The sequence below is a fragment of the Tachypleus tridentatus genome, chromosome 10 (genome assembly GCF_004210375.1).
Source record: "Tachypleus tridentatus isolate NWPU-2018 chromosome 10, ASM421037v1, whole genome shotgun sequence".
Lineage (NCBI taxonomy): Eukaryota > Metazoa > Arthropoda > Merostomata > Xiphosura > Limulidae > Tachypleus > Tachypleus tridentatus.
The window spans coordinates 24,564,183-24,576,286 of record NC_134834.1 but is presented as its reverse complement, the minus strand read 5'-3'; the positions used below and the strand labels follow the sequence as shown (position 1 = coordinate 24,576,286).

Here is a 12,104-nt window from a genome sequence, read left to right as displayed (position 1 = left end):
TTTCATTTCTATACTTTTAAACACGAAGCTACACAAAGGGGTATCTGGGCTGTGCCAATCACAGCTATCGCTGCAAGCCTTCAGATTGACCGCTGAGCCGCTGGAAATAGTGTGATTAACCTACGCATTACAATCCTTCAGGCTGAAAGAACGAAAATGTTCGGTGACGGGAAGTGAGTAATCGATTGTGAGTCGGTCGCCCTAATGACCAGGATGTGCGAGATTCACTCAGACTGATAACATGTAGTCTGTTTCTCTCTCACCTCATTCCTGCTAGCCCAGCGGTAAGACCAAGGGCTCATAACACTAAAAACCGGATTTCAATACTTTCGGTGGGTTGAACACGGATGGCCCACATTGTTTTAGAGGAAAGCCACACTGAACTATCTGCTGTGTTCACCACGGGGAAACGAACCTCGTTTTTTTTTTGTTCTAAGTCTGTAGACTTTTCACGGTCACACTGGTGGATCTCGTTTTGTAGCTTTGTGCTCTTGACAGCAAAAGTTGTAGCAAATTTAATTATTTCAAGGTTAAAAAAGCACATGCAGTTTCAACTGGCCGTAAGAGTTTGATGGGAATTTCACGTGTCTTCTTAAACTTAAACTGTTTCTTTTATTTTATTTTAACTTACGTAACGTTTTATGTATATGTCATCATAGTTATCATTGCTTTCCTGTGTCCTCAAACATTGAACTTGATGTGAATCTACACAATTAAAGAGACTGAGGGAAACTTCTATCATCATATTTTGTTGTTTTTTAAGGGGTTGTGAGGATAATGGTTGATCTGGGTATTGAAAAAGGGCCATAACACAGTTTAATTCTATGCAGGCTGCCATGAAGGAAAAAAAACACATTAGAATTAGTGTTAACTATTTCTCTTCTGCAGAAGACAAACTTTTAACGTTTCAGCGGTAGATCACAGCGTGTGTGACAAAAAACGAACAAAGAGAGACATGTTTTGTAACTAAATAGATTGCATACTTCATTACACCTCGCGTCGCCAAAATCCTGCTTTTTCCAAGATTGCTTGGAATACTTTAGGGTATGACATTAGTTGAATCTAGCTTTCAGACAGAAGTCGAGGTAAGAGTCCTGTACACCTTTAAATGGCGTGTTGGTTTTGAACGCCTACATCCTGCGTTTTAATGGTTACTGTTACGATAAGAAAGAACTAATGTAGGAGACAGAAGTAAAACACCTCTATACACCATGTCATCAATTTATTAAGTTGTTTTTGTCGTTGTTGTTTAGAACTAAGCACAAAGCTACACAACGGGTTATCTGCGCTTTGCCCACCATGGGTATCGAAACCTGGTTTCTGGTGTAATAAATCCGTACACATTTGTAAAACACTTGCGTATATTAACATATGTGAAATACAATGTTATATCATGGTAAGTTTGCAACACAATGGATATGAGCTCCCCGTGCTGTCTCAGCTACAGGTATCAAAACTCGGTTTTTAGCGTTGTAAGTCAGCGGAAATACCACTGGGCCACTGAGGGGGCGGGTGCTTTGTACTTTCAGAAGGTTGTGATAACAATCTGCTCTTTACCAGAAGTGTCGACATCAAATAGCGTCTCCTCGATCGGTTGTTTAAAGATATCTACCATTAGACACAATAAAAAGGGACAATTGAAATGGAAGACGTCTGTCATTATGAAAACATTTGTCAACCAACTGCTGGTGACAGGCTGGCGAAATATATACAGACATGTCTGTATATATATAAACGTATAGGGTGGTTTGATTATTATATTTTTGTTTTGTTTGTAATTAGTTTAGGTTCATAGTGTTTAAGGTGTTTTTGTTAATATAAACGCAATTTGGTTTCACACACACACACACAACTACACGTGTAACAACATTTTTTTACATTATTTTGTGCTGTAATTTGTGAATGAAATTTCTCATAAGACACTTTTCTTTTTGCTCTACAGTGTTTGGGAGATCAGTAATTTGACAGCGTCATTTTATAATCGTGTCTGTTAAAATGTGTTTTATTTTGTGTGCACTGTTTTCGCGTCATGGTATATACAGGGTGTTCAGAAAGTCACTGTGCACTTATATATTTATTAACAGACATGTTTCAATATAGAATACAGGAGGTAAATATGAATGACAATTATAAACAATGTTGAAAGTGACCCCCGTTGGCATCAATACAGGCCTGGATCCTTCTTATTTTGTTTCTAAACACCGCTATCAGTTGCTGGCTTGAAACAGACTGAATAAAATATGATTACAAAACTGCACAGTGACTTTCCGAACATCCTGTATAAAGCAAAAAAAAAAAAAAAAAATGTCTGTCTGATATCTAACTACTTACAGGGTCAATGTCAGTCAAACTTTCTATGATGGAACAAAGAGTATGTGAGCTCCCTTTATCTCATCATTGTTATTATTGAGCATTTATTATCTCTGACGTTAATTAACGTTAATTACATTAATAGATGGCGCCACGTTCTTACTAACACAAAACTTACATTTTTCGATAACACAATATACACACAATGTTGGGGAAGGGCGTACAGACGTCTTATATATCTCAGAGAGTGCGAAAACACCGTCTACGGAGGAATGCAATAAAAGAAAGGCCGTCATTACTGAAACAATACATAGCCTTAGGCGAAGTTTCTACTTTAATAACTAATATAAGGTTGGCACGAAGAGCCCTTCAGTTAATAATACTAATTTCCTACTTTGAATCATCACCTTTCAACTTCATTCCGTAAGACATTTATGCGACAAATAACTGTCAATTAATTTATCACGTGAAAGACTTTGGAAGCACATTAAGAGATGGCTGTTGAAAGCGAGTAAAAGAAAGGACCCCTAACACCACTACTTTATCGCTACCTCTTCCTATAAAGTCACACTGACCATCACATAGGGTACACCATGTTTTAAGTATAAATAAAATTTATACAGACCTTTTAGTGATGAATACAGTAATAATACGTGACAAATAAATTGTGTTAAAGTTAGGATTTTTATGTTATTTGTCATAACATCTACCCACGTATTTTTTAAGTTCATTACCCGGACAAAGACCAGGTACCTCAGCTTGTATATATATAGATAACAAAACACATATCTATGTACATACTCACCGGAAGGGTTCAGCAATATTAATGTTAAACTAAGTATATATATATATATGTTTTAAACACTGAAAGTTGTTGAAACATCAGAACTGAATACGCCTTATAGTTGTAACAGCCCGACATGGCCATGTTGGTTTAGGCGTTCGACTCGTAATCCGTGGGTCATGGGTTCGAATCTACGTCGCACCAAACATGCTCACCCTTTCAGCCGTGGGGGCACTATATTGTGACGATCAATCTCACTATTCGTTGGTAAAAGAGTAGCCCAAGAGTTGGCGGTGGGTGGTGATGACTAGCTGCCTTCCCTCTAGTCTTACACTGCTAAATTAGGGACGACTAGCGCAGATAGCCCTCGAGTAGCTTTGCGCGAAATTCAAAGAAAAAACCAAAAACAAACAAACTTATATTTGTAATAAATATTCAGATACTAAAGCAGTTTTGAAGAATGGGGGGAGAAAATCATTAGCAATTTACACGATATTCACCCCAAATATTAGGGGAATGAATATACATTTTGGCTGCTTATTTGTAGTTAAGCATAAAGCTACACAATGGGGTATCAGTATTGTGCCCTCTACGGGTATTGAAATCTGGGTTTTAACATTTTAAGAGTGAGTAATTATATGTGTAATGTTTGTTTTTGATTATTTAGACGGACTTTTTATTTTATTGTATGGCGTGTATGAATATATCCAATGTAATTAGATGAGAGCACTCTAGTTATTTTCGTGTTAACTCATATTTTCACTTGCTGTCACTTTTATGTATATTGATATATCTATGATTGTGATTATTGGATATTAGTAGGCTACAGTATTATTTGATATTTTGGTATTATGACATGCATATGATTTCATATTCATCATCTTATTGTGTGTGTTTTTGTGTATTTTTATACCACACGTATAATAGCCATTTTTAGGGATTACTTTATACGGACGTTCTAATATCTTCATGTCTTCGTTAAAGGGTTGTCGTTTGTAAAATGTATATATTACGTAGAAGGTATATTTGTGTTGTATCATTATTATTTTACGTCATTGTTAAAGGGTTCTATATTTCTGAAGTGTTTTAAATACGATAAAGGGTTTTACTTCTGTTTTATTTTCGGCGTTAAAGTACTTTTATTACCATCAGGTTTTATTAGGGCAATATACATACATATATATATATATTGATTCGCTTTATTACTTTTATTTTCAATGTTATCTTTCATAAATGGTTTATTACATTTAGTATTTTATTAATTTAGATTTCGAAATTGTAGTTTGATTTCATGACAGAGGATGCTTATTAACATACCGTGACGCTGTGATTTTGATTTTGTTTATGGTTAGGCCGGGAATGGCCTATGAATTATGGACCTTGCGGCGCAATGTTTGCGTCTCGTTACTGTCAAAACAAATTGATCTCCACAGTTTGAGGTCATGGGTGCATTATAAAATCCCATCATTTAATCAGATAATATTTGCTCAAGAAATAGCGAAGGGTGCTAATGAAGTTGTTTTTACTTCGTTTATCAGTTCACAGATAAGACTAACTATTGCAGGTAACCCTTGAACTGCTCTTTAATAACCAATTCGAAACAAACAACAAAAACTTGAGAGTTATGCTTAACTGTCTTATGCATCTGTTATGCAGTGTAAGTACTTTTACAGGCGCAAGAAATTTTGGTACTAAAGAAACCCGATGATTATTGGATTTTTAATTATTTGTTTGGTTTAAACTTTAAAACTGCTGGAGGACAAGCCTAATACAACGAGTGAAGAGAATATGTATTATGATAAAGTATTATGTTTCCTAGTAACGTACTTCCTGTAGCTTTACATGTGAAACGTCACACTTGGGAAGTCTGTATTTTACAGTAGTAACGTGCTTATTTTATGTGAAAGTTACACGTGGTCAAGAAGTGTGTTCTACCTGCATATGTTTGAGCTTTCCAATGGTTGATGTTGTTGGATATTTAACTACTGCATCGATACTATTGTTATCTTCAACAATGGGTGACCAGTGACATGAACGGTAGAAATTATAAACTAAACTAAGGTTTGAAATTGAAGGCTTAACAAATAATTTACTGGTTTTGCATGAACGATGTACGAGAAGTTGTTGTTTTGAATTAAGCACAAAGCTACTTAATGGGCTTATCTGTGCTCTGCCCACTACGGGTATCGAAACCCGGTTTTTAACGTTGTAAGTCCGCAGATATACCGCTGAGCCACTGCGGGGCTGTACGAGAAGACCGATATTTTTGTCTATTTTTTCTTGTATATCATCTCATGATCTCTCAATCCAGAATATATAGAAATATTTTTAGAAGACATAGATAGTTCAAACCTTTCATTCTGTACTTTGGAACTTCTGTCTGACGCTTTCGTATTGTTTTTGTGCATTGAATAAATATACATTTTTTTGCTTTCTTCAAAACTGTATCCAGCGGTTTTCGTTTTAACTAGATCTAGTCAAAATTTTAGTTTTAATTCCCAAATACATTTAATTATGGTTATTATCCCATTCTGTGAAGTTATCAGGAAACTTGAGAATATTACTATAGTACAGAGTGTTTGGGAAGTCACTGTGCAGTTTTGAAATCATATTTTATTCAGTCTATTTCAAGCCAGCAACTGATAGCAGTGTTTAGAAACAAAATAAGAAGGATCCAGGCCTGTATTGATGTCAACGGGGGTCACTTTCAACATTGTTTATAATTGTCATTCATATTTACTTCCTGTATTCTATATTGAAACATGTCTGTTAATAAATATATAAGTGCACAGTGACTTTCCGAACACCATGTACAATACTTGTTTAAATGCTTTTGACTTATTCCAAAGCTTTACGAATTAAAATTCTTAGACATAGCTTTATTTAGAGTAAAGGAAATAAACCTTTATTTATTTGGTGCTTGGAAACCCAAAATCAGTGTTGTTGTTTTTTAATGGACTCAAAGATCTGAAAAAACTGTAGCATATTTTGGTGTTGTGTTTTCTTTCTCTTTTACTTGAAGGTTTTACTGTTTATAAACTGAACCGTAGTTATTTACAGTTTTAATATAAATATTTATTTTATTTTTTTACAAATGAAAAAGAGCAGCTACTGAAAAATGTAAACATTCAGTAACTTCGGTTTTTATTCAAAACGTTTTCAATTTTTCTTTAAATTGAACTTTTTTAATCGTGCTGTGTGTGTCTTCTTTAACGAAATCTGCTCCTTCTCTAGATATGCTGACTTTTAAACTCTCTTATAATAGAATACCAATCACACCCTAGCTGGTTTACACAGTACTGACGAGACATTTCACCGAATACTAGGGTTCTTCAATCTGGCCCAGCATGGCCAGGTGGATAAGACACTCCACTCGTAATCTGAGGGTCGCTGGTTCGAATCCCCGTCATACCACACATGTTAGTCCTTGCAGCCGGATTGGTAAAAAGAGTAGGTCAAGAGTTGGCGGTGGGTGGTGATGACTAGCTGCCTTCCCTCTAGTCTTACACTGCTAAATTAGGGATGGCTAACGCAGATAGCCCTCGTGTAGCTCTGCGCGAAATTCAAAACAAAACCAATCTTCAATCCAGTTGAGAATGTAGTGATATAATGATCTAGACATTATTCATGGTCTTAAATAGCTTGAATAACAACTATTTCGGTGGAAACTTTATCAAGTTAATGAAATGTAATTATGAAGAATATTCGTAAGTCACTAAACATTAGGGTTAGGTTTTATTAGCAAAATATTTTTGTAAACTTATTTTAATTCCAGGTTTACTATTATATTACATATTTTCACATGAGTTAATCTATTCATCATCTAGACGGACTGTCGAACCAGCAAACTGTTCTTCTTGACCCCGGAATGGGTCTAGTGACCACAGCATCAAAGAAAGGGGAATATGGTTAGTAAGTACTACTTGGACAAAAAGGGCACCCTTCCAAATCCATTCTATAGCAAAAGGGCACCCTTCCAAATCCATTCTATAAAAGAAGAAAAAATGCAAAGCTGGATATACTGACTATAGCAAAGTTCTGATTTTTTAGAACCTCCATTTTGTTTGGTGTATGTAGGACATGGGTGTTCATAAGATGCACTTTGCTGTGACATGAAGTGTTGTCAACAAGTACTTCTCTTCAGAGTTTAAACTGCTAAACATTATCCACTTATTTTCCGTGTTTATGTTACTGTAAATCACGGAAGTAAAATTACGTTGAAAAAAAAAGCAAAAATGCACCGTTTGTGTCATTAGACTGTTTACGTACATTTTACTACAGTACTCTCGAGAGCAACAAAGCACGCGCACAAAAATAAGCCGACTCGACGCCTGCACCAGAGAAAATAATGTGGAATTTATCAGCATATGTATCTTACAGCCTTTACAACAAGAATTATACAGTGTAATAAGATTACACTTTGAATCTGTAAAAACGTATTTACTACCTTATATGGTTCGGATACAATTCAATTAACATTGCAAGAATTTGAATGATGGTCATCCTTGTGGAATATTTAGAATATAGCGGTATGCCATAGAAGCCAAACAAAGATAACTGTCTGCTTTATTCAGTGCCCATATGGAGAACAAAAAATAAAGGCTTTGCCCTTCATCAGGAACATAGAGGTACCTGTTATTACAAGACATAATTTAGTTACAAAAGTAGAAAGTAAAGAGATTGAAAAGGTCTGTCATTAATTGCACGCTACCCGTTGTTTTAAGGTGCTCGTTCATCGAAGTTATACTATATAAGTGCTGATGAATGAATATGAAGAAAAATGTATTATAATATTATACATATCTATATCCAGAAGGACATTCAAACAAATACCTAATCTCTTCAGACTGGATTGGATATAATAGGAAGAGCAGTGATTGAGATGTTATTAAGCCTAAAGTAAGTACTTGAATTATAAAATTAATACTAGTTGAGGAAGAACACAGCTGAATCATTTTTTCCTCTATCGTTTCAAATGAGTGACATTGGATTGATAGCTTAGCACATGGAATTAAGACTAGCTTTAAACTTCTAAGATGATCTGTCCTCGTGAGGTGTTACTGAAAATATTGTTAATAGCGAGGGTTAATTCCAACTGCTGAAACAATTCCACTTTGTCACGTTTCACGGATTTAACTTGTTTAGTTATGTTCTATGTGGATAGTTTACTTAAATCACAAGTTTATGTTAATTATTAAAATATCGACATTCTTAGGGACTTGAAGAAAGAGGAACGACATTTTGAATTTTTATTTTAAGAATCATGATATACAGTTCATTGAAGAAGTACGATATTTGTTTTCTTATTAAACAACAGTTTAGGATAAATAGTTTTTCCAAGCAGAAACTTACTGCTGTTGTTTCAGCGCAACGTTGCACAGTCAGTTATGTGCACCGTGAGGAACTGACTCTGGAAAACTTACCATTGATTTATTGGGAAACAAACATAAACGAAATTAAAATTTGAAACTGGATAGTTGGCAAGTAGTTTACTGGTTGGGTAATAATCGATTATAGTAAAATATATAAAACGTACCCGGTGTCTGTTAATGAAAAATAACCAAAGTTGGATTATCTTGTTTATTTAGTATTATACACCATAACCTACTGCATTTTGTTATTTACAGGAACGGCTAGAAATCGTATATATATATATATTAATATTTTTGTTCTTTACAAAGGAAACTTACATAGCTGTTCTGAAAAGAATTCATCGGCTAATTCTCAGTAATTCATGCATTTATATTCTCTCAGTTCTCATAATAAACAACAAAATAAATATATATTACTAATATACGTTTCTACACATAATATCATTTTCAGTGATTGATGCTCTCGGAAAGCCCTCTAGCGGCATACTTCAGGGAAGTGTGGTTTTTCTCGGCTATTATTCGGAATGCGTGAAGACAACAGCTATTCTTCCAACAGACACAAATACCCTTATTCCGTTTCGAGGCAAATACTGCTTACCAACGTTGTCGTTTGGAGCCTCTACCTCAACGCCCCCTAAGGTAGGTGTGTGAAACCGACTAATAAAATTTATCGTCTAGGAAAACAGAAATAAAAGCCGTGTATGCATTCTCTGGCATAAATCCCAAATAATAGCTATTTCATATTACATTTTTCATAAACCTTGATTTTTGAAATTGTTCAAAAGCACCTCAACACACGCTAAATTAGATTTGCAAATAGCTCATTTCAGTTTTCAGGTAGTTTTCTTTACGACTGTGATGGTATTCAGATAATATATACAAACCTTTTACAAACTTACAAACAATACTGAAGTTTCTAACTGATCTGGAACTACTTTGATAACGTATCGAGGATTCACGATGAGTGAATTAATTTCCATTTGATATCGGTACAATTCACTTAACAGAAACCTAATGAGTTTTCCACAGCTGAAATTATATAAATCTGAAGTTCCCCATTAATAAGCGTTAATCACAGTTCAGGTACAACTTCCAAGGTTTATAATATACCAACTATAGCAAACCAACAGTATATACTGTCTCTTGGCGCCTCGCGTTTCTTATATTTAAAGGCATGATGAGAGTTTCGAGAAATTTCAGTTTTCACAACAATACCGACGATATAGTGTCGTTTACATGTGTATACATGTAGTAAATAGGCGGAAATTTCGCATTACAGATTTAACAGTATAAGTTATTTACATTTCTAAATATAAATTTAACCTACACAAACATACATATTAAAATAAACATATAGCAGCAAATCAGTCACAATATTTCATATTCTGGGTTTGTAATGACATTAAGGGTGCTCATGATACGAATTACTCTCACAAGTAGCGAACACTTTAAGTATATTAATTACTAAGCACTACACTCTGTATTTGTTTTGATTCTGTTATAATAAGATACATATTTGGAGATGTATTCCACAAACAGACTAATCGTAAATGAGAAACTATCAATATTTTTTTTTATGTATTGTCTTTAATTAGGGGATACCGGGCCCTTCTTACAAGGTATTGAGATTGAATAGCCCCAAGATAGGACTCTGTGTACCATCAACATGCTTTCTGGAAGACGTATCTCTTGCTTTTAATAGAGGTAAATCTTTTGTTTAGTGTCAGCTGTTCACAAATGTTAAACTACAGTCTGACAAAACGCTAAGGTAATAATAAAACATTTTTCATGAACTGTTGAGCTGGGTAATCTGTATAAAAGTTTAAAACATTTTTGAAAGGTAAACTTCTGATGAACAACAACAAAATCTAACAATAAAGTAATATTAATTTACTTTATTTATGGGTTTCGAACTATTTTGTAGAGAGGTGACCATGACAACAAAATTCCAGCTTCATGATGACGAGAAACTCACTTGAAGTAAAAATGTTTTATAAAGACGGCTGGTATGGGTATTAAAACTTTTAATTAAAATAAAGTATAAGACAGTGTTTCGACCTTTTCAGATCATCTTGAGGTTAACAAGGAAAGTTTTCATACGTTGTCCTGTACTTTATTTATTTTTTAATCAGCCCGGCATGGCCAAGCGTGCTAAGGCGTTGGACTCGTAATCCGAGGGTCGCGGGTTCGAATCGCGGTCGTACCAAAAATGCTCGCCCTCCCAGCCGTGGGGGCGTTATAATGTTACAGTCAATCCTACTATTCGTTGGTAAAAGAGTAGCCCAAGAGTTGGCGGTGGGTGATGATGACTAGCTGCCTTCCCTCTAGCCTTACACTGCTAAATTAGGGACGGCTAGCGCAGATAGCCCTCGAGTAGCTTTGCGCGAAATTCACAAACAAACAAACTTTATTTTAATTAATGTTTTAATACCTATGTCAGTTGTCTTTAGGATACAAAATTCCAATTTATTTTTATTCGTGGTGTTAAGTTGCATTTTTATTCACAATAACACCTGATTTAAAAGTGTGAAACTATGTAGTTTAAGCCTAATTTCTTTCCCAGTTTTCTAGTTTTAAGTAAATTATTTTTAAACTAATCCTTAGATATTTGTTTAAACTTAAACCAAAGATCTGAAAGTTTTGTTTTCGTTTTCTGAAGCATTACAATAAGTAATATTTAATATAAACTCCGATATGTAAATGACATAAAAAAAAAACTGGTAGTTTTGTGACGTATATTTGACTTTACAGACATTTAAATTTTAAAGAAATAAAAAAATGTCTATTTTAGTCTTCCGAATTTGATTGGTAGAATATTTACACTATAAGGTTTGGTATATATTTTTTGTTTTATTTTTTTGTAAGCTTTGAAGCAGGTGGCGAACGGTTGGACGGCAACCATATCACATTGTTATACAAATGAAAAAAATATGTTTGATGACGTAGCAGCAGTTTCTGTGATGTAAGTACTTCCATGTAATGCGCTGTTTGGCGTCATCAGTGGTATAGCCAATCATATTAATAGGTATATAATCAGATTTTTTACTAGTTGAATATAAGTTATAAAAAGAGGCTTCAGAGTATCTGATTAACATATTCATTAAGCAAAAACTTTAAATGGTTGGGAAAAAGAACAAAAATAGAACGTTATTTCAGACCAGTTTTAGAACTGTTTGACAATAATAATCCAGTGATAGACATGGATGAAGAAGTGGTGTGAAGTTATCTACCTCACTCTACAGTATTAACATTAGTATGGATATTTTAACGTTAGAAAATTTGATTAATTTCATTTTGTAAGAAAACATCTAGACGTTATTGTGTCATATTGTGTATTTAATTTAACGTGATAAAATATTTATCTAGATATTGTTTTGTTAGATAGTGTATTTTGTAAAAAAGAACACGAGAAACAAGTATATTGATTGAACAACATTTCTCGAAGTATGCCGTGTCTTGAAAATAAAACATTTTGTTAATGTGCGTGTGTGTTTTTTCAATGCAAAGCCACATCAGGCTATCTACTGAATCCACCGGGGATAATCAAATCCCTGATTTTAGCGTTGTAAATCCGTGGACTTACCGCTGCACCAACGGGGAATTCTTTTGTTAATCAGATGATGTTATTTTACGTGACA

At 34.4% G+C, this 12,104-nt stretch overlaps 1 protein-coding gene across 2 annotated transcripts in view; it reads left to right on the top strand.

Annotated features, from left to right (window-relative positions):
- Positions 1-12,104, top strand: part of LOC143228895 (nose resistant to fluoxetine protein 6-like) — a 61,446-nt gene that overhangs the window by 29,049 nt on the left and 20,293 nt on the right. Inside the window, exons 1-4 of one of the 2 annotated variants that reach the window (XM_076460329.1) lie at positions 7,975-7,993; positions 8,918-9,105; positions 10,062-10,170; positions 11,332-11,428. In XM_076460329.1, the coding sequence (XP_076316444.1) occupies position 7,993; positions 8,918-9,105; positions 10,062-10,170; positions 11,332-11,428 (395 nt within the window). In that variant the 5' untranslated portion in view covers positions 7,975-7,992. Of the gene's footprint in view, positions 1-7,974; positions 7,994-8,917; positions 9,106-10,061; positions 10,171-11,331; positions 11,429-12,104 lie in introns of those variants that run through there. The other variant, XM_076460328.1, reaches the window with a different exon arrangement.